The 23044-nt window shown below is 45.8% G+C and overlaps 2 protein-coding genes across 3 annotated transcripts in view; both read left to right on the top strand.

Annotated features, from left to right (window-relative positions):
* vta1 (vesicle (multivesicular body) trafficking 1) overlaps positions 1 to 13422 on the top strand; it is a 36548-nt gene extending 23126 nt beyond the window's left edge. Inside the window, exons 6-8 of one of the 2 annotated variants that reach the window (XM_042503200.2) lie at positions 2027 to 2278; positions 3891 to 3965; positions 12093 to 13422. In XM_042503200.2, coding sequence (XP_042359134.1) covers positions 2027 to 2278; positions 3891 to 3965; positions 12093 to 12238 — 473 coding nt within the window. In that variant the 3' untranslated portion in view covers positions 12239 to 13422. Of the gene's footprint in view, positions 1 to 2026; positions 2279 to 3887; positions 3966 to 12092 lie in introns of both variants that reach the window. The other variant, XM_042503198.2, reaches the window with a different exon arrangement.
* Positions 13423 to 18527: 5105 nt separating this feature from the next.
* adgrg6 (adhesion G protein-coupled receptor G6) overlaps positions 18528 to 23044 on the top strand; it is a 99521-nt gene continuing 95004 nt past the window's right edge. Inside the window, exon 1 of the mRNA XM_088089028.1 lies at positions 18528 to 18869. Within this exon, the coding sequence (XP_087945154.1) occupies positions 18868 to 18869 (2 nt within the window). The 5' untranslated portion in view covers positions 18528 to 18867. The remainder of the gene's footprint in view (positions 18870 to 23044) is intronic.

Raw genomic sequence — 23044 nt, 5'->3', positions numbered from 1 at the left:
GTGTGTGTTTTGTCTACATAAGGATTTTATCAGCGTTTCAACACTTGTATGTTGGAGAAGGTGTGTACGTGTGTACGTGTGTGCGTGCGTGTGTGTGCGCGCGTGCTTGTGTGTGCATGTGTGCGTTTGCACATCTGTCCCTTCATGGACACAGAGAGAGGACAAGGCTGTCGGTGTTTGACTGCAGAGTTGCTTCTCTGAACGTCGTCTCAGAGAGTCTCAGAGTCCCAGAGAGTCTCAGAGAGTGTCAGAGTCTCAGAGTCTCAGAGTGTCTCAGACTGACTCAGAGAGTCTCAGAGAGTCTCAGAGTCCCAGAGAGTCTCAGAGAGTGTCAGAGTGTCAGAGTCTCAGAGTCTCAGAGTCTCAGAGTGTCTCAGACTGACTCAGAGAGTCTCAGAGAGTCTCAGAGAGTCTCAGAGTGACTCAGAGTGTCTCAGACTGACTCAGAGTGTCTCAGACTGACTCAGAGAGTCTCAGAGAGTCTCAGACTGACTCAGAGAGTCTCAGAGAGTCTCAGATGATGAATACTAGATTTTAGTTACTGCGACACCCCTCGACCTGACCGAATCCCAGTCTGAGTATCTGCTGATTCTGTGTCAGACTCAGCTGCACTCTTTCAGAAGGCTTCATTAAAGTTCAGTTAAAAAAGGTCAAAGGTCAGCCTCCACATGTCAGTCAGACACAGTCTCACTGCTACACACACACACACACACACACACACACACACACACACACACACACACACACACACACACACACACACACACACACACACACACACACACACACACGCGCTATGATCCAGCAGTGGTCCTCACAGAAAGCCCATTGTTTCCCAGTAGCTGCTGCTGACTTTCCATTGGCTGTAGGGGGACGCGCTGAGCAGGAGGACAGGAGTGGACGGACGGAGGACAGAGGGAGGGTGGAGATAGAAAACAGCTTCCAGCCTGAGCTGTAAAATATAAAGAATGTGTCTGTGACCCAGTTTTTGGAGGAAAATGTCCTGAAAGACTTCAGTGAAATGTTTCCAACGATCCACTGAGACACATGGACAATGTGAGACTATAGAGAGGGACACAGAGACATATGCACAGCATGAGACTATAGAGAGGGACACAGAGACATATGGACAACATGAGACTATAGAGAGGGACACAGAGAGATATGGACAACATGAGACATATGGACAACATGAGACTATAGAGAGGGACAGAGAGACATGGACAGCATGAGACTATAGAGAGGGACACAGAGACATATGGACAGCATGAGACTATAGAGAGGGACACAGAGAGATATTGACAACATGCGACTATAGAGAGGGACAGAGAGACATGGACAGCATGAGACTATAGAGAGGGACACAGAGACATATTGACAACATGCGACTATAGAGAGGGACAGAGAGACATGGACAGCATGAGACTATAGAGAGGGACACAGAGACATATTGACAACATGCGACTATAGAGAGGGACACAGAGACCTGCAGCCTTGGGACAGGTCTGTGAGGCTGCGGGTGGGCGGGGCTTGTGTGTGAAGCGTCCGTGTTTTCACTGGCGTGGATAGAAAGTGTCCGACAGGCTGAGCTGGTCGGCTGAGGACAGACGTGAGACGTGTTTCTAGTTTGATTGTGTTTTTTCGGGTTTCATCTCACAGTCTGAGTGATCACACGTCGACTGACACACATCCATCATCGTGTGTGTGTGTGTGTGTGTGTGTGCGTGCGCGTGCGTGCGTGCGTGCGTGCGTGCGTGCGTGCGTGCGTGCGTGCGTGCGTGCGTGCGTGCGTGCGTGCGTGTGCATCCACACTCTGCCCCTCACATTCGTCATATAACGGCGTTCCCAGCAGCGTTTCAACCCGACGCCGTCTTGTCATGTTTCATGCAACAGGTTCTGTCCTGCCAGTCTGATTGATGGATTGGGTTGGAGGTCAGTTGATTGATTGGATGATTGGTCGATTGATCGGTTGATTGATGGACTGATGGACTGATTGATCTCTCCTGCTCTGGTTTCTGTCCTGCAGGTGAATTTGGAGCTGAAGGTGTCTCAGGTCAGGGTCTCTCTCACGGAGGCTCCTTCAGGGCAGAACCTTCTTCGGGGTCCTTTGAGAACCAGGACCAGAGTTTGGGTCCGGGTCCCGCCCCAGGAATCGGCTTCACTCCGGGTCCAGGACCGGGGCCGTCGGGTCCCCCCACCACCAACTACAACAACATCCACGTCCCTCCAGGCGCCCACGCTCCGGCCAACACCCCTGCCGAGCTGCTCCCCCCCACAGGTAGGACCGCAGAGACCGAGGTCCGCATGTGCTGAACTAAAGCTGCTCTATTATCACGAAAAAGAAGCGATGAGGAGCTTTGATGGTCGTTTCAGAGTTTGTTTGCTCTGTAAAATCTGCCTCCTGGAAGGTCCTGGAAGGTCCTGGAAACGTGTTGGTGTATGAACCTGCATTAGGGCCTAATTTGTGCTCAGCTTCTCCTAAATAACCGATTATGTGGAGTTTGACGTGAAGCTGGACGCGCCGGAGAGCCGGCCGTGGCTCAGCACAATGAGAGGAAGGCGCGTTGTGTAACAGCGTCTTTTTGGGCGCTGCCGCCGCCTCGCGAGGGTGAGAGGAAGTCTCACTTCGTTTCCCATGAGGAGCCACGGAGCTCAACACAAGTGTGTGTGTATGTGTGTGTGTGTGTGTGAAGCGCACACATTCGTGCACAATCATCGAGTCATTTGAGGTGATTATAGATTACACAAACTTCTGCACAAAGAGCTGGCAACACAAAACACACACACACACACACACACACACACGTATTGTGCTGCTGGCATGTAACCGCACTTCCTGTATGGAGAACACGTGATGAGGTGAGCAGAGCGGCGGAGGTTGACCTTGGTGCTCGTCCTGCGTGCGTGTGCGTGCGTGTGTAAATTAGTAGATTTAGAAATGTCTTTTTTTTGAAGGTAGAGAAAAATGTATGGGACATAAATAATTAATAAAAACTTTATTTAAGATTTTGTCAGGTAATTTCCTTTTTTTAACAAAATTTCAGGTATTTTTCTTCTACTTTTCACTTTTTTTTGCTGATTCTTCTTTCATAGCTCATTGTCTTCTTCCTTTGTCTTTGAAAGAAATCAAACCAATTTACTCAGTTTTCAAAGGGTTAATAACCCCAAACATTCTTTTTATTGACCTAGAAAAGTCTTTTAAACCACAAAAAGTTTTCCAAAAAGTTGAAAATAGTAAAGACTTTTCAGGGGTTGTGAAAGATTTATTTCAAGATAATGAGCACTTTGGGGAAACTCTCAAGACTTTTACTTTATTTTTAAAAACAAACAAACATAGGGCTGTCAAATTGTTAATTTTTAAAATAACAATTAATTGCAGAATTTCATAGTTAATTGCATTTTTAATCACATTATTTTGATTCCATTATTTGCGTTTCAGATCGGTTTTGAGTCCATAGTGACGAGGTGAAGCAGATGTTACCAGATTATCTCCATCAGGGATCAGATGTCGGGAAAAGCATCATATGAAAAAGGGTTTTATTCGGACTTTCATTGTGTCACGACTCACATGTTAACACCGACAGCCTGGTAACAGAATTAAAAACACAGAAAATCGGATTTAATACACAAATCTGTGTGAAGCACAAACAGCTCAAACACTTTTAGTTTGTCTTATTTTGAAAGAATCGTTCCATTTTACTGGTGGCTGATTTTCACTTGAAACGGTCTGCGGTGGGTTAACCCTTTCCTTTATGGAGAGATAGCAGCAGCGGACAGAAAAATGATGGCAGTTTATAGAAACCATTGAAGAGTACGGCAGTTTTTAGTTTTTACTGTTTCTGATCTTATTTCTGTCAGTTTCTCATCATCTGTGTTCTGTTGACCAGCAGAACCAGTGAAACCAGTGCCTGTTCCCAGATCCATGCCCACTGTGGACCCCACACTGCTCAACGCCCAGCAGCAGGGTACGCACACACACGCACACACACACTCTCACACACACACTGACACTCTCACTCTCACACACTCTCTCACACACACTGACACACTCACACACACACACAGACACTCACTCACACTCACACACACACACTGACACTCTCTCTCACACACTCTCACACACACACACTCACACACACTCACACACACACACACACACACACACACTGACACACTCACACTCACACTCACACACACACACACACTGACACTCTCACTCTCACACACTCACTCACACACACACACACACACACACACACACTGACACTCTCCCTCTGGATGTGGACGTGACCCGGTTTGGAGTTCTGCTGGTTCTGGGATTCTGTCATCTGTCGCTGTTGTTTGAACACAGACTGAAAAAAGCTTCTGTTTGATGTTCAGATTCAGAAATGCTTTTAGGGAAACACGTGACGCCTGAGCTCAGTTTACGGGCGGATAAATGAAGAGAAGCGCTGCGTTAAAACGCCTCAAACAGCCTGAAAATGACTCTAAAGTCTCACCGGTCATTTTCGGTCGACGAGTCGAGGATCGATTGATGAACCTGTTTGTGAGTCTCACCTGCGGACAGGTAACGTCTGTAACGCCTGCTGCTGCCGACAGTTTGAGACTCTGACACACAATGATTAACCCTTTAGAGCCGCTTTAATATCACACACTCTCGCATCACTCTGCACACAAAATGAGCTTTTCAAAGTGAAGTTATAAAAAATATTGTACAATAATATGATTTTCTACTTTCACCGAGTTAATTTTTAACCAACATCAGTAATAATCATGAATATTCAATGATGTTCAGAGTTTTAATCCTATAAATTATAACCCTATAAAAGTTTTTGTTATTGAAAAAGAGATTCTTAATCTCAGTGGGACCAACCCAGTTAAATGAAGGTTAAATAAATGACATAAATAATGATGCCACCATGTTTTTACATTGTATTTTAATACCTGTTGGCTTTTTTTAATTTCCTTTTTTTATCTGAGCTTAAAATCCAAAGTATGAAAGACAAATGTTATTTGTTTTTTGGTGTCTGATTCATAAAAAAATAACAAATTAACAAATTCTTTTTTAAACCCTCACATCAGACCCTCACATCACACCCTCACATCAGACCCTCACATCAGACCCTCACATCAGACCCTCACATCAGACCCTCACATCAGACCCTCACATCAGACCCTCACATCACACCCTCACATCAGACCCTCACATCAGACCCTCACATCAGACCCTCACATCACACCCTCACATCACACCCTCACATCAGACCCTCACATCAGACCCTCACATCACACCCTCACATCACACCCTCACATCAGACCCTCACATCACCCGAGGAAAAACGAAATTCTCTTTGAATGTCTCTGTAGTTTTGACAGTCAGGAAACGTTTTCAGACTCTTCGGCTTCAGTCGTATTGTTTCCCTGTTGGTCGTTTCAGAGATCTGCAGCTCGGTCGGCTCAGTGTCTCATTGGACAGTCTGTGGACGGGCGGGTCCAGTCACAGAGCGTCCTCTGGGAGCGGAGGACAAGGACGAGGAGGACAGAAAGGATTGAGGAAAAAAGAATTAAAGGAAACAATAATAACTCCAGTCTCCCAGCAGCAGCAGCAGCAGCAGCAGCATTTTAATTTCCTTACAAAAAATATTTCCCCGCTGCTTCAACCAAAAAAAAGGAATAAAAAGACACAACGACCGACAGTAACAATCAAGCCGCCGTATGAAAGACATTAAATCTAAAACCCAGGATGGAGAAAGAAGAGGAGAGATGTGATAACAGAGAGAGAAACATAAGGAGGAAACAGCTGATGGAGAGAAAAGAGAAAAAAACAGACGAAAAGAAAACACGACAGAGACAGAAACACAAGGAGCCAAGGAAAGGAAACAAAGGATCCAGGGAAGGAAAGGAGAAAAGGTTACCGAAAGGAGATACAACAGCAGTTATACTCAACCTGCTTAGCTCACGGACCCATGCGTGTTTCTCAGATTTTTGGACTTTCTAATATTTTAGGACATTTGTAGGATTTTAGGACATGAGGGTCTCAGCTGGGCCCTCTGTCGGGGGTGTGGGGGATCATTTTTGATGCACACTGGTACCTTCTGGATACTAGAAAACAGCTCCCAGTGTCAAGTTCTTTACTTTTGTTGTCAGTTAGAAAATGATTGTGGGGCCCCTGGGGGCCCTATCAGGGGCCAGATTTGGCCCGTGGGCCGTAAGTTGAGTATCTCTGCAGTACATGGTCAAAAGTATGTGGACAGCCCTGTGGATAGAGTCCAGGTGTGTTTATGTGTCTGGTGTGTGTTTGCTGTGTTCCTCACACTGGGGTCCAGTGTGTGCAGGAGGGTGCTGGTGGTCCGTGCTGGGCTGCTGTGGCTCACACACGGTCCAGTGTGTACAGGAGGGTGCTGGTGGTCCGTGCTGGGCTGCTGTGGCTCACACACGGTCCAGTGTGTACTGGAGGGTGCTGGTGGTCCGTGCTGGGTGGAGGGCTGTGAGCTGCAGAAACACAGAGAGTAAAAAAAACACACAGATTCAGTTTCAGGTTTGATTTCTCAGCAGAGCCTGCAAACACGGAGCTGATCAATAATCAATCAGCAAACAAATCCATCAACAGCAAGACGATCTGAGTCTGTCTGAGGGATCAAACGTGTCCGTTTGAACAGTCTGAACGTAACTATTTAGTTTCCACAGTGTATTTTAGACTTATTGTAGGAGCTGAGCTGCAAATCCACTGATTACACTCAAATACACAATCTGGACTACATTTAGGACACATGCATCAACACACACACAGTTATCACAACAGGAAGAAGAAAAGAGACTAAAATGAGACAAACAGTCCCTGAAGGGTTTTAGGTTAAAGATGTCCACAATAATGAGCAAGGTTCAGTTTTAAAGTTTTTCTTCCTGATTTTATCCATCGAACTCAGCTGCAGGACAGACCCTGGTCCTGAAGCCATCAACATGCCTGCTAGACCCCATCCCAACTAAGCTCCTTAAGGAAGTTTTACCTTTATTAGACAACTTTTTATTAGATATAATCAACACGTCTTTATTAACAGGTTATGTACCTCAGTCTTTTAAAGTAGCTGTCATTAAACCTCTTCTAAAGAAGCCCACCCTCGATCCTGAGATTTTAGCTAATTATAGACCGATATCTAATCTCCCCTTTATTTCTAAAATCCTTGAGAGAGTGGTTGCTCATCAACTCTATGACTTTCTCCGAGACAACAGTTTATTCGAGGACTTTCAGTCAGGCTTTAGAGTTCATCATAGCACAGAGACGGCACTAGTAAAAATTAATAACGACTTATTTATCGCTTCTGACACAGGTCTGGTCTCTGTTTTAATCCTATTAGATCTCAGTGCTGCATTTGACACCATTGACCATCAAATCTTACTGCACAGACTTGAAACCTCAATTGGCCTTAAAGGAACGTCACTAGCCTGGTTTAAGTCATACTTATCAGATCGTTCCCAATTTGTTCACATCAACGATCAACCCTCCGCACATACAAAGGTCTGCTTTGGAGTGCCACAAGGTTCGGTGCTTGGACCAATCCTTTTCACTTTATATATGCTTCCTCTAGGCAACATAATTAGAAAACATTCCTTAAATTTCCATTGTTATGCTGATGATACGCAATTATATCTATCTATGAAACCAGATGAAACTGATCAGCTATCTAGACTTCAAACATGTCTTAAGGATGTAAAAGCCTGGATGAGCCGTAATTTCCTGATGTTGAATTCAGACAAAACTGAAGTTATTGTTCTTGGCCCAAAACACCTCAGAAGCTCCTTTTCCAACAATGTAATTTCTCTAGATGGCATTACCTTGGCCTCTAGCACAACTGTAAGGAACCTCGGAGTTTTATTTGACCAGGATTTATCCTTTGCCTCCCATATAAAACAAACTTCAAGGACGGCTTTCTTTCACTTGCGTAACATCGCAAAAATTAGACATATCCTATCCCAAACAGATGCTGAAAAATTAGTACATGCATTTGTCACTTCTAGGCTGGATTACTGTAATTCCCTATTATTTGGTTGCCCCAACAAATCTCTTAGGTCTCTCCAACTGGTGCAGAACGCTGCTGCTCGTGTTTTAACGGGAAGCAAGAAAAGGGATCATATTTCTCCTGTTTCAGCTTCTCTGCACTGGCTCCCTGTGAAATCCAGGATTGAATTTAAAATCCTCCTCCTTACTTACAAAGCTCTAAATGTTCAGGCTCCATCCTATCTGTCACAGCTCATAGTTCCTTACCAACCCTCAAGATCACTGAGCTCTGAAAGCAGGGGTTACTTGTGGTTCCCAAAATTTCCAAAAGTAGGTTAGGAACCAGAGCCTTCAGCTACCACGCTCCTCTCTATGGAACCATCTTCCATTTTCGGTCAGGGAGGCAGACACCGTTTCAACTTTTAAGGGTAGACTTAAGACCTTCCTCTTTGATAAAGCTTATAATCAGGGCTGGCTCAGGCTGCCTGGACCAGCCCATAGTTAGGCTGACATAGGTTTAACCTGCCGGGGGACTTCCTCTGATACGCTGAGCTCCTTTCCTTCTCTCAATGCCGCCATCAGAAATCATGCATGTCTGTTAACTGCATTGCCATGTGCAAGCTTAGCTTAGCTCTGTGATAGCCATGTGGTACTCTCACTGCCTGGGGCTCGCGATTACAGAGCCTGGGTCTGTTGAACTGCACTACGCTAATCCTGTTGCCTCTCGGGAGCGTTCCTGCTCCCTTGTTTCCTAGTTTCCCTGGATCCTGGCCGTAACCTTGACTGTGCCTGACCGTGGTGATAGCTGTGCTGATGCCGCGACCCTGCCTTTGGTTGTGCTCGTGCTGTGGCTGTACTGATTCTGTGCCCCCCGCTCGCCCTGATCGTGGTCTGGTCCTGGTTGCGCCGATGCTGTGATCTTGCATTTGGACAACTCCCTTTCACATATGCATGAGACTGTTATCATCTCTATCAACATCATCATAGAGAGCAATTACTAATTTCACACCTACCATTATTGTAATATGACATGCATCTGTTTCTATTATTGCTGTGCTGCACCTGTCACCTGGGGTTTTGTCGGAAAACGTCCCATTGAAACACTGAATGTGACGGGCGTCACGGAGACTCATCTCTAGCAGCTCATAATCAGCTGTCAGCGCTGACGGGACTATGGGTAATATATGAAACCTGCAGCAGAGGTCAGAGGTCACCGTCCTGTCAGAAAGACTCGTCTCTAATCTGCCCGACGACAGCAGACAGGACGTACCTGTGTATCTGTGTGTGTATCTGTGTGTGTGTGTGTGTGTGTGTGTGTGTGTGTGTGTGTGTGTGTGTAGGTACACAGAGAGTCTTTGATGGGCTCTCATCACTGCAGGGTTTAATAAAGACTGTGTTGGTGTCCTCAGTCCCTCAGAGACGGAGACGATCCCTCTGAGCTCCGTCCACAAACTTTGTGTTTATGTCAAAAACATCAAAACATTTTTCAGTCAAATCATAAAAACACAGAAATGACTCAAAAATATGGAGCTCTCATTCTCCGCCGGTGTCCCTGCTGATGTCTCTGCCGGTGTCCCTGCCGATGTCCCCGCCTGTGTCTCCGCCGGTGTCCCTGCCGATGTCCCCGCCTGTGTCTCCGCCGGTGTCCCCGCCTGTTTCCTTGTCTGTGTCCTCGCCGGTGTCCTCGCCTGTGTCCTCGCCGGTGTCCTCGCCTGTGTCTCCGCCGGTGTCCCTGCCGATGTCCCCGCCTGTGTCTCCGCTGGTGTCCCCGCCTGTGTCTCCGTCGGTGTCCCTGCCGGTGTCCCCGCCTGTGTCTCCACTGGTGTCCCCGCCTGTTTCCTCGCCTGTGTCCCCGCCTGTGTCTCCGCCGGTGTCCCTGCCAATGTCCCCGCCTGTGTCTCCGCTGGTGTCCCCGCCTGTTTCCTCGCCTGTGTCTCCGCCGGTGTTCCCGCCTGTTTTCTCGCCTGTGTCCTTGCCGGTGTCCCTGCCAATGTCCCTGCCTGTGTCTCCGCCAGTGTCCCTGCCGATGTCCCCGCCTGTGTCTCCGCTGGTGTCCCTGCCGATGTCCCCGCCTGTGTCCCCGCCGGTGTCCCCGCCTGTGTCTCCGCCGGTGTCCCTGCCGATGTCCCCGCCTGTGTCTCCGCTGGTGTCCCCGCCTGTTTCCTCGCCTGTGTCCTCGCCTGTGTCCTCGCCTGTGTCTCCATGGTGTCCCTGCCAATGTCCCCGCCTGTGTCTCCGCTGGTGTCCCCGCCTGTTTCCTCGCCTGTGTCTCCGCCGGTGTCCCCGCCTGTGTCCTCGCCTGTGTCCTCGCCGGTGTCCCTGCCAATGTCCCTGCCTGTGTCTCCGCCAGTGTCCCTGCCGATGTCCCCGCCTGTGTCTCCGCTGGTGTCCCTGCCGATGTCCCCGCCTGTGTCTCCGCTGGTGTCCCCGCCTGTGTCCCCGCCTGTGTCTCCGCCGGTGTCCCTGCCGATGTCCCCGCCTGTGTCTCCGCCGGTGTCCCCGCCTGTTTCCTCGCCTGTGTCCTCGCCTGTGTCTCCGCCGGTGTCCCTGCCGATGTCCCCGCCTGTGTCTCCGCCGGTTTCCCCGCCTGTTTCCTCGCCTGTGTCTCCGCCGGTGTCCCCGCCTGTTTCCTCGCCTGTGTCCTCGCCTGTGTCTCCGCCGGTGTCCGCTCTGCTCTTGTCAGACTTGTTTTAGAGGAGAAGAAGAGCTCCTCATTGTTTGAGTTATTTCTGTGTTTTAACTGTGATCAACATGCACTTATGGTGTTATTATTATTATTATTATTATTATTATTATTATTATTATTATTATTATCATTTTTATTATTATTATTATCATCATCATTTTTATTATTGTTGTTGTTGTTGTTGTTGTTCTTATTATTATTGATATTAATATTGTTATTGTTCAAATTAGTCTCATTATTGTGGACATCTTTAACCTAAAACCCTTCAGGGACCGTTTGTCTCATTTTAGTCTCTTTCCTTCTTCCTGTTGTGATAATTGTGTGTGTTGATGCATGTGTCCTAAATGTAGTCCAGATTGTGTATTTGAGTGTAATCAGTGAGTTTCCAGCTCAGCCTACAGTCATTTTCTGTAACCGCTTGTCCTCGTAAGGGTCGCGGGGGGGCTGGAGCCAATCCCAGCTGTCATTGGGCAGAAGGCGGGGTCACCCCGGACAGGTCGCCAGACCATCGCAGGGCCGACACATATAGACAGACAACCACACACACTCACAGTCACACCTAAGGGCAATTTAGAGTCACCAATGCAGCTGCAGGTCTTTGGACTGTGGGGAAAAAAAATACACTGTGGAAACTAAATAGTTATTTTTTTTATCATTCAGACTGTTCAGGTCCAAAAATGCTCCATTGAAACCCATTCAAACTGACATTTTTGATCCCACAGCCATCAGAGCAGAAAAACAGGACTTGTATTATTTCTGGGTGTCATTCTGGGCTTTTGACTCTGAATTTGTCGTTCTGACTGTTTTGCGGTTGGTGGGGATAACATGAATCTTAAGATAAAAAGTTTCGTAAATGTTGGTTAATCTCTGGTTGCAGCTCCTCAGACGTGAGGATTTGTTGCTTTTCCTTCATTTCACGTCTTTTCAAACTCAATATTTTTATTTTTTTGGATAAAAACAAGACATTTGAAGACATCAACTTGAGCTCGAGCAGAATTATCATTTGTCAGTTTTCCATCACTGAACGATGAATTCATGAAATATTGGATCAGTGAAAGTAGAATAATCTGCTGTGACAGTTTTTCTCAGCTCGTTTTTTAAATCACAGAAACACTTCAGTGGTGTGTGTGTGTGTGTGTGTGTCTGTGTGTGTGTGTGTGTGTGTGTGTGTGTGTGTGTGTGTGTGTGTGTGTGTGAGAGAGAGAGAGAGAGCGAGAGAGAGACAGTTTTTGGACTGATCTCTGCTGTACAGTGACATCATCAGTACTCGTCTCCTCGCTGCTCTCTGATTGGCTCGTAGTCTTTGTTAACTGATCTCACTGACCTCCTCCTCTCTGCTTCTTTTCCCCACTTTAAACTCATCCTCTTCCTCCCCTTCTCCTCCGACCCTCCCTCTGTCTGTCCCTCCAGGCGGCGTCCACCTGTCCCCGGAGGACTTCGCCAAGGCCCAGAAGTACTGCAAGTACGCCGGCAGCGCCCTGCAGTACGAGGACGTCGCCACGGCGATCCAGAACCTCCAGAGGGCCCTGACGCTCCTCACCACCGGGAAAGAATGAAGCCTTTGTCCTCCTCCCTCCTTCCCTCCCTCCTTCTCTCCTTCCCTCCATCCTCCCTCCTTTCCTCTTTCCCTCCTTCCTTCCCTCCTTCCCTCCATCCTCCCTCCTTCCCTCCCTCCTCTCCACAGTATTGCTGCCACTCCATCTATCACTGATCGGACCCACACAGAGCTGAACACACACACACACACACACACACACACACACACACACACACACACACACACACACACACACACACACACACACACAGTGAGTCCGGCCTGTGAGTCTCAGGATCAGAGGACATGATGGACATCAGTCTGCAACAATGGCTGCCCGCGTGTCTCGCTGATGGAAAGATCAAAGCTGATTGGCTGATTATTAATAATCGGAGATCAAAGCTGATTGGCTGATTATTAATAATCGGAGATCAAAGCTGATTGGCTGATTATTAATAATCGGAGATCAAAGCTGATTGGGTGTAAAATCATCTCAGAGTTTCAGCTCCTTTCTGCTCAGTTAGACATCAGCTGACTGACCAAAACAACAGAAACAAACAAAATCACCCCAACTGACCCACTGGACTGGACTTGTCCTGGACTGGACTGGTCCTGGACTAGACTGGACTGGTCCTGGACTGGACTGGACTGGTCCTGGACTGGTCCTGGACTGGTCCTGGACTGGTCCTGGACTGGATGGACTCTGCTGGACTGGACTGGACTCCAGATGGTTTGGGGGCAGGCTCTGATAATCCAACAGATGGACAGACTGTCCTCCTTGTTTGTGTCCAGCTGAGTTTGATCAGACAAACTTGATCCAGAAGAATCCAGAAACCTTTAAAAGTTTAAATCTGTGAAGAATCCTCAGAGAGTTTCTCAGTGTGGACATTTGGACATTTGGTCTCTGTCATGGTGAGTTTAACCCCACGTTGTCTGTCTCACTGTGTGTCCTCTGCTCAGCTCAGACGGTAAAAATAATCAGCGTGCTGTTGGAGAGCTCCTCTGACTTCTTGTTTTTGGAGGTTTTTATTCTGAAGTTCTTTGACTGTGTTGACGCATCACTTCCTGTAGGTGACCTGTGAGAGCGGACAGGTGTCTTTTCTTTCTGGTGGATATTTAACGTTTGTCTTTAGTGGGACTTTAAAGCTTCACAAACGTCAGAATCACTGTGATTCACTTTGAATAAAATGTTTGAATGACTGACTTCTCTTTCTCTTCAGGCTGCGTTTATTCCACAAGACATAAGATATAAGACAAGATAAGATAAGACGGGAGAAGATAAGACAAGATAAGATAAGACGGGATAAGACAAGACAAGATAAGACGGGAGAAGATAAGGTAAGACAGGGGAAGAGAAAATAACACAAAATAACAGAAGATAGATAAATATGAGAAGGTAAAATAAAAGAAGAGAAAAGAAAAACGTCCACTTGGACTCAACGATGAGTAATTTGATTTTGATGGTCAAAGGTCAAAGGGTCACTGTGACCTCATAAATATGTCGGACCATAACGGAAGAATTCATGTGTTAATTATGACAATTTTTCACTCAAATGTCTTACAGGACAAAATGGCGAAGCGATGACATCGAACGTCCTAAAGGTCAAAGTTAACGCATTATTAATATTATAAAGTTCAACATGCGGAGATAAACAACAGACAGTTCAGTCGGTGAGAGAGAGTCACAGAACGAGACGATGAAATCATCCGAACACCAACTGGAAACCACGAGCAGAAGGCAGACCCTCTGTCGCCATCTGAGATCAGATCAGATCAGATCAGATCAGATCAGCTGAGATCAGCAGAGATCAGATCAGATCAGATCAGATCAGCAGAGATCAGATCAGATCAGATCAGATCAGCTGAGATCAGCAGAGATCAGATCAGATCAGATCAGCAGAGATCAGATCAGATCAGATCAGATCAGCTGAGATCAGATCAGATCAGATCAGCAGAGATCAGATCAGCTCAGATCAGATCAGATCAGCTGAGATCAGCAGAGATCAGATCAGCTCAGATCAGATCAGATCAGCTGAGATCAGATCAGATCAGATCAGCAGAGATCAGATCAGCTCAGATCAGATCAGATCAGCTGAGATCAGCAGAGATCAGATCAGCTCAGATCAGCTGAGATCAGCAGAGATCAGATCAGCTCAGATCAGATCAGATCAGCTGAGATCAGATCAGATCAGATCAGATCAGCAGAGATCAGATCAGCTGAGATCAGCAGAGATCAGATCAGCAGAGATCAGATCAGATCAGATCAGATCAGCTGAGATCAGCAGAGATCAGATCAGATCAGATCAGCAGAGATCAGATCAGATCAGATCAGCAGAGATCAGATCAGATCAGATCAGATCAGCTGAGATCAGCAGAGATCAGATCAGCTCAGATCAGATCAGATCAGCTGAGATCAGATCAGATCAGATCAGCAGAGATCAGATCAGCTCAGATCAGATCAGATCAGCTGAGATCAGCAGAGATCAGATCAGCTCAGATCAGATCAGATCAGCTGAGATCAGATCAGATCAGATCAGCAGAGATCAGATCAGCTGAGATCAGCAGAGATCAGATCAGCTCAGATCAGATCAGATCAGCTGAGATCAGATCAGATCAGCAGAGATCAGATCAGCTGAGATCAGCAGAGATCAGATCAGCTCAGATCAGCTCAGATCAGATCAGATCAGATCAGATCAGCTGGTCTGAGTGATCCTGAGTCGGGGTGGCGGCTCGGTCTAATGGAGGTCAGGGAGCAGCGACACGTGTTTCCACTTGGGTTCATAACGATGTTTTTGGGAGGCGACTGAAGGAAGCAGGAAGTTACAAACCTGAAGTTCAAAGTCTCTCAGCTTGTCTTAAAACAACTTCACACACACAGCTCGTTACTCGACCTGTGGCTGCAACACACACACACACACACACAAACGCACACACACAGTAACACTCACACAGCAACACACGCACACACCTGTGGCTGTACACACACACACACACACTGTCTCACACACTGAGTCATTTGATACCCCCTTTTTTTAAATTGCAATTCCACTTTGCTTTTGTGTTTTTTAACAAAATAACAATTATATATATATCTATATATATATATATACACACATATACACACACACACACACATATGTATGCCTATATATATACAGGACTCGTATCACAGTTCCACTCGGTGCTGAATTTGCTTTATTTTTCAATAAACTGACCAAACTCGGATGAGTGTGCAGATGTTGCAGCGCTGTAACAAAACACTTCACTCGGGTCATATAATCACAGTCGTGTTAAAGTCGCGTCGTAGCTCAACTTTAACTTTCAGTCACACCAAAGAGAAAGCAAGCACAGTTCCTCTTATTATACAGCGTTACAGTAAAAATACTTCAGTAAGAATGAACGGTAAAAATATCAGTCAAGAATAATGAAAAGATGAATGACCACAATAAATAAGTCACCGAATGAAAAACAAAATAAAGATCTACCCATCTTCCCCGTGAAAAACAGGAAATGTTAACAGGACTTTAAAAACAGAGCGAGCAATGTTTCTGTGTTTTTGTGCTTTTGTGTCTTTGTGCTTTTGTGTTTCTGTGCTTTTGTGCTTTTGTGTTTCTGTGCTTTTGTGCTTTTGTGTTTCTGTGCTTTTGTGCTTTTGTGTTTATGTGCTCTTGTGTTTTGTGCTTTGTGTTTTGTGTTTTTGTGCTCTTGTGTTTTTGTGTTTTGTGCTTTTGTGCTTTGTTTTTGTGTTTTGTGCTTTTGTGTTTATGTGCTCTTGTGTTTTGTGCTTTTGTGTTTTTGTGCTTTCTGTTTTTGTGTTTTGTGCTTTTATGTTTTTGTGCTTTGTGTTTTTGTGTTTTGTGCTTTTGTGTTTTTGTGCTTTGTGTTTTTGTGTTTTTGTGTTTTGTGTTTTTGTGCTTTGTGTTTTTGTGCTCTTGTGTTTTTGTGCTTTTGTGTTTTTGTGCTCTTGTGTTTTGTGTTTTTGTGCTTTTGTGTTTTTGTGCTCTTGTGTTTTTGTGCTCTTGTGTTTTTGTGCTTTTGTGTTTTTGTGCTTTGTGTTTTTGTGCTTTGTGTTTTTGTGTTTTGTGTTTTTGTGCTTTGTGTTTTTGTGTTTTGTGTTTTTGTGCTTTTGTGTTTTGTGTTTTGTTTTTTTGTGCTTTTTGTTTTTGTGTTTTGTGTTTTGTGCTTTGTGTTTTTGTGTTTTGTGTTTTTGTGCTTTGTGTTTTTGTGTTTTTGTGTTTTGTGTTTTTGTGTTTTGTGCTTTTGTGTTTATGTGCTCTTGTGTTTTGTGCTTTTGTGTTTTTGTGTTTTTGTGTTTTGTGTTTTTGTGCTTTGTGTTTTTGTGTTTTGTGTTTTTGTGCTTTGTGTTTTTGTGTTTTTGTGTTTTGTGTTTTGTGCTTTTGTGTTTTTGTGTTTTGTGTTTTTGTGTTTTTGTGTTTTGTGTTTTTGTGCTCTTGTGTTTTTGTGTTTTTGTGCTTTTGTGTTTTTGTACTTTGTGTTTTTGTGTTTTGTGTTTTTGTGCTCTTGTGTTTTGTGCTTTTGTGTTTTTGTGCTCTTGTGTTTTGTGGTTTTGTGTTTCTGTGTTTTTGTGTTTTTGTGCTTTTGTGTTTTTGTACTTTGTGTTTTTGTGTTTTGTGTTTTTGTGCTCTTGTGTTTTGTGCTTTTGTGTTTTTGTGCTCTTGTGTTTTGTGGTTTTGTGTTTCTGTGTTTTGTGTTTTTGTGCTTTTGTGTGCGGCTGTGAATCTGCAGCTTCCTCTGTGACGTTTCTATCAGGCAGGAAATCAGTTGACATGGAAATGAACGTCGGCTCTTTGTTCCTGCTGCCTTCAGTCGGCCCTTTGTCCTCCGTCCTCCACCTTTATCTCCGCATCAGGACGCAGTCAGGTGTGTTTGGACGTCAGAGGACGGAGGTCAGTGTCTCTGCTGCTGTGAAGCTTTGGTCTGACGGCCGAGCTGCTCACAAACAACACGCTCGTTTCATCTCGTTTCATCTTTAAGCTGCAACAAGAATGAAGTACAGCAACGTTTAATGCTACACTCAGATATGAAGTAAACACAAATCAAGACTTATAGTTACATTTGCTTTTTTCAAAGCAGTTGGTTTCCAAGATTATTTCAAGTCAGATCAACTTGTCAGATTTTACAATGTGTACTATTTCATCATATTGTATCAGTTTATCGTATTTTCTATTAAAAGTAAAGTCAGACAAATGTGGTAAAAAAGTCAAAAGTCTAATACTCCCTCTGAGATATAGTTAAGCACAAAGCAGCAGAGAAATTAAATACTCAAGTAAAGTACACGTTTGTTAAAACTGAGCTTACAGTACAGGAGTAAATGTACTTAGTTACAATCCACGATTGGTATTTAACCCTTTAGGGCCTGCTTTAATATCACACACACACACACACACACACACACACACACACTCGTATCACTGCACACAAAATGTGCCTTTCAAGCTTTAAAAAATATAATACATTTACATTATTTTATGCTTTCCTTGAGTTTTTTTTAACCAACATCAATCCTAATCATAAATATCAAATATTTATTATATTTTAAGAATTTTAACCCTTTAAACACCAGGTTTTTGTCATGATGCCACTATATTTTTAGATGGAAAAAACCCACAAAAAATAAATTATTTTCGATATATGTGAGTGTAGCTGCTGACCACTGACATATCCCAGACTGTATCCATACATTGACTGTGACAGATCACCTAGTGGAAATAGCATGTATTTCCTCCATATGCCAAATATGGTCAAAATGACCTCATCAGGTGGAAAATAGTCAAAATGACAAATTCAGAGTCAAAAGCCCAGAATGACACCCAGAAATAATACAAGTCCTGTTTTTCTGCTCTGATGGCTGTGGGATCAAAAATGTCAGTTTGAATGGGTTTCAATGGAGCATTTTTGGACCTGAACAGTCTGAATGTAACTATTTAGTTTCCACAGTGTATTTTAGACTTATTGTAGGAGCTGAGCTGCAAATTCACTGATTACACTCAAATACACAATCTGGACTACATTTAGGACACATGCATCAACACACACACAGTTATCACAACAGGAAGAAGAAAAGAGACTAAAATGAGACAAACAGTCTCTAAGGGGTTAATAATAAAAACAGACCTTAGATTTTCTGTTCTTTGTGTAACTTTATTTAACAAAATAAAAGTTTTGACATGAAGTCAAGTGAGTGTGAAAGTCTGACGGATTTTATTTTGTAATTCTCGACCTAAATCTGTGGAGCTTCATTGTTTTGTTTTGGGTTTTTTTTTTTTTTTTACAACTTGACCGGAAGTGCATTGTTTGCCATGTCGCAGCTTCACTCCGCTGCTCCTCAGAGCCTCAGACTCTCCGCCGCTCCTCCCTGAAGCTGCTCCTCCCTGAAGCTGCTCCTCTCTGAAGCATCTCCGCTCCGCCGGGACTCCGGATTACTCCCACAGAGCCGCTGTGTCCTTCTCTGTCCTTCTCTGTCCGTCTCTGCAAACTTTGGAGACTTTTACGCGTCTGCGAGGCGCAGTTTGGATTTCGCTGATTTTGAGCCTCAGAAGTTGGAGCGCGAGGGAGAGTTTGGAGCAGGAAAAGTTTGCGGAGGGAGAATGATCGCGCAGGAGGACCAGCTGCTGCTCCTCTGAACGAATGTGAGTCCGCAGACACATTTTCTGATTCTCGCTTTTTGGTGGAGTTTGTGTTCGTTCTCGGAGAAGCTTCGGTGCGTATGAAGCTTTTCTTCTTCATGAAACGTGATTAAAAACGCGCACAAACAACATTATGTCAAGTTTTGGTGGTTGAAGTCTTTTTTTTTGTGGAGCTTCTGAAATGTTTGTCTGCTCCTTTATCGCGCTCACCTTCTTCACCTTCAGCTCTTTATTCTTCACCTTTTTTTTCTTCACCTTCACCTCTTTATTTTTCACCTTCACAGAAACTGCAAAAAATAGTAAAATGTGACAGAAAATGGCCTGAAAGTTAGATTGCAAAGGGGGGAAAACAACAACTGGGGAATAATGTCCAGAAACCACATTTATCATTATTATAATTACATATTTAAAATTATATATACATTTTATATATATGTTTTTTGAGTCATTGTCGGGTTTGTTCTGTTTTTAAATTCTTTTTTTCCCCCTTTCTTATTTACGATTAATTTTCTTTTTAGTTTGTCCTACCTTCTTGCTGATTTTTGAGCCGTGTCCTGTTAAGTTGCTTGTTGACTTCTACCCAAGTTTTTGTCAGAAATCAGAGCAGCTGGCTCAGCTTTCAAAGGGTTAAACAGAAGAAGTTGCTTCATGTGAGTTGCGTCTGTAGTTTGTATGTCGGCTCGTTAATGACGAAAAATCTGAACAGAGAGTTAAGTTTTCACTGTGGCCTGTATCTGCTGCCTGTAGCTGCTGCCTGTAGCTGCTGTCTGTAGCTGCTGCCTGTAGCTGCTGTCTGTAGCTGCTGCCTGTAGCTGCTCTCTGTAGCTGCTGCCTGTAGCTGCTGTCTGTAGCTGCTGCTTGTAGCTGCTGCCTATAGCTGCTGTCTGTAGCTACTGTCTGTAGCTGCTGCTTGTAGCTGCTGCCTATAGCTGCTGTCTGTAGCTACTGTCTGTAGCTGCTTCCTGTAGCTACAGACTGCAGCTGCAGTTTGTAGCCACAGTATGACGCTGTTGTCTGTAGCTGCTGCCTGAAGCTGCAGCCTGTTGTTGCAGCCTGTTGCTGCAGTCTGTAGCTGCGGCCTGTAGCTGCAGTCTGTAGCTGCTGTCTGAAGCTGCAGTCTGTAGCTGCTGTATGAAGCTGTTGTCTGTAGCTGCTGTGTGTAGTTGCTGTCTGAAGCTGCAGCCTGTAGCTGCAGTCTGTAGCTAATGTTTAAAGCTGCAGCCTGTGGCTGCTGTATGAAGCTGTTGTCTGTAGCTGCTGTGTGTAGCTGCTGTCTGAAGCTGCAGCCTGTAGCTGCTGTATGAAGCTGTTGTCTGTAGCTGCTGTGTGTAGTTACTGTCTGAAGCTGCAGCCTGTAGCCTCAGTCTGCAGCTGCTGTATGAAGCTGTTGTCTGTAGCTGCTGTGTGTAGCTGCTGTTTGCTGCTGTCTGAAGCTGCAGCCTGTAGCCTCAGTCTGTAGCTGCTTTCTGAAGCTGTAGCTGCTTTCTGAAGCTGCAGCCTGTAGCTGCTGTGTGTAGCTGCAGCCTGAAGCTGCTGTCTGAAGCTGCTGTCTGAAGCTGCAGCCTGTAGCTGCTGTATGAAGCTGTTGTCTGTAGCTGCTGTGTGTAGCTCCTGTCTGAAGCTGCAGCCTGTAGCTGCTGTCTGAAGCTGCTGTCTGAAGCTGCAGCCTGTAGCTGCACTTTGTAGCTGCTGTATGAAGCTGTTATCTGTAGCTGCTGTTTGAAGCTGCTGTCTGAAGCTGCAGCCTGTAGCCTCAGTCGGTAGCTGCAGCCTGTAGCTGCTGTATGAAGCTGCAGCCTGTAGCTGCTGTGTGTAGCTTCTGTCTGAAGCTGCAGCCTGTAGCCTCAGTCTGTAGCTGCTTTCTGAAGCTGCAGCCTGTAGCTGCTGTATGAAGCTGCAGCCTGTAGCTGCTGTGTGTAGCTGCTGTCTGAAGCTGCAGCCTGTAGCTGCGGTCTGAAGCTGCTGTCTGAAGCTGCAGCCTGTAGCTGTTGTATGAAGCTGTTGTCTGTAGCTGCTGTGTGTAGCTGCTGTATGAAGCTGTTGTCTGTAGCTGCTGTGTGTAGCTCCTGTCTGAAGCTGCAGCCTGTAGCTGCTGTCTGAAGCTGCTGTCTGAAGCTGCAGCCTGTAGCTGCACTTTGTAGCTGCTGTATGAAGCTGTTATCTGTAGCTGCTGTTTGAAGCTGCTGTCTGAAGCTGCAGCCTGTAGCCTCAGTCGGTAGCTGCAGCCTGTAGCTGCTGTATGAAGCTGCAGCCTGTAGCTGCTGTGTGTAGCTTCTGTCTGAAGCTGCAGCCTGTAGCCTCAGTCTGTAGCTGCTTTCTGAAGCTGCAGCCTGTAGCTGCTGTATGAAGCTGCAGCCTGTAGCTGCTGTGTGTAGCTGCTGTCTGAAGCTGCAGCCTGTAGCTGCTGTCTGAAGCTGCTGTCTGAAGCTGCAGCCTGTAGCTGCTGTCTGTAGCTGCTGTGTGTAGCTGCTGTCTGAAGCTGCAGCCTGTAGCTGCGCTCTGTAGCTGCTGTGTGTAGCTGCTGTTTGAAGCTGCTGTCTGAAGCTGCAGCCTGTAGCCTCAGTCTGAAGCTGCTGTCTGAAGCTGCAGCCTGTAGCTGTTGTATGAAGCTGTTGTCTGTAGCTGCTGTGTGTAGCTGCTGTCTGAAGCTGCAGCCTGTAGCTGCGCTCTGTAGCTGCTGTATGAAGCTGTTGTCTGTAGCTGCTGTGTGTAGCTGCTGTTTGAAGCTGCTGTCTGAAGCTGCAGCCTGTAGCCTCAGTCTGTAGCTGCTTTCTGAAGCTGCAGCCTGTAGCTGCTGTGTGTAGCTGCTGTCTGAAGCTGCAGCCTGTAGCCTCAGTCTGTAGCTGCTGTCTGAAGCTGCAGCCTGTAGCGGCTGTCTGAAGCTGCTGCTGAATTATTTTTGATAAGCACAGGTGTACCTTCAGGACGAGAGCTCAGGTATAAAAGTTAAAATGAGACCTCACATTCATTTTGAGGTGAGCTGTGGGAGGAGTCTTCAGACTGAAGCTGTGATGAAGAAACTCCTCAGATCTGCTGCATCGGTTTGATGGAGTTTAGGCTGAAAGCAGCTTCACTTCAGTGTGTTTTTAACCCTTTAAATATAGACAGGATAAAACAACGTTAAAAAAATCACAGCATTTCAGCAACACGTCAGAGCGCTCAGAGTATTGTTCAGATGTTAAGATGTCTGAGCTGTCCTCAGTCCCTCCGCAGGGACGCTGGACTTTATCAAAGAGGACGTTGTTGAGGGTGGACGCCGTCTCTGCCAGCTGTTACACAACCTGTGAGTTGATACGCCCAAAACACGCCGCTGTCCCAGAGGGGGGACGCCTGAACAAGACGTCTTTAAACAGAGACCAGAGGCGACGTCAAACAACATCCTGCTGGCAGGAAGTGTGTGTGTGTGTGTGTGTGTGTGTGTGTGTAGTTTACAGGTGATAACATTAAGTATATAATACTGTTGCTACTAGTTTATAGAGGCTTTTTGAGAGCACTGGAGTGTGTTTTAATGAAAGTGAGGGGGAGATGTGATCCTGCTGACATTAATCTGAGGAGCAGGAGGAGGAGAAGGAGGAGGAGGAGCAGGAGGAGGAGCAGGGGGAGGAGGAGGAGGAGGAGGAGGAGGAGGAGGGGGAGGTATTCCCCAGCTGCAGAAACATGAGACGGTGTGAGGTGAAGTTTTAAAGTCCTCCTGGTTTCTGGCTGCAGCTCAGAGGAGCTGAAACAGACCAGTTTTAATGTGAAACATGTTGACGTGTTGCTTGTGCTGGATGACCATTTCTGAGCGTTTGTTTGGTTGGTAGGAAGGCGGCTGATGTGTGGCGGCTCTGAGACGGCGTCTCTGAGACAGCGGCTCACCTCTTGCGTGTTCAGGGTTTGGAGATTCTGGAATTTTTGGCTGAAAAATTTGAACATTGTATGTTTCTGCAGATGTTGAATATGTTGCATTTGTATGTTTGATGAGTCGCCTGCCAAGCTGCCAACCGACCGCCGTTTGAAACAAGCAACAACCTGAAGCACCAAAACCTGCAGCTCCTCTGATGTCCACCAGAGGCTCCAAGAGCGTGTCAGTCCGTCAGAGCGCGTCAGTCCGTCAGAGCGTGTCAGTCCGTCAGAACGCGTCAGTCCGTCAGAGCGCGTCAGTCCGTCAGAACGCGTCAGTCCGTCAGAGCGCGTCA

The sequence above is a fragment of the Plectropomus leopardus genome, chromosome 16, assembly GCF_026936395.1.
Source record: "Plectropomus leopardus strain MGB_pleo_1.0 chromosome 16, ASM2693639v1, whole genome shotgun sequence".
NCBI classification, from domain to species: domain Eukaryota; kingdom Metazoa; phylum Chordata; class Actinopteri; order Perciformes; family Serranidae; genus Plectropomus; species Plectropomus leopardus.
The sequence above is the reverse complement of the archived record's forward strand: the minus strand, read 5'-3'. Positions and strand labels throughout refer to the sequence as shown.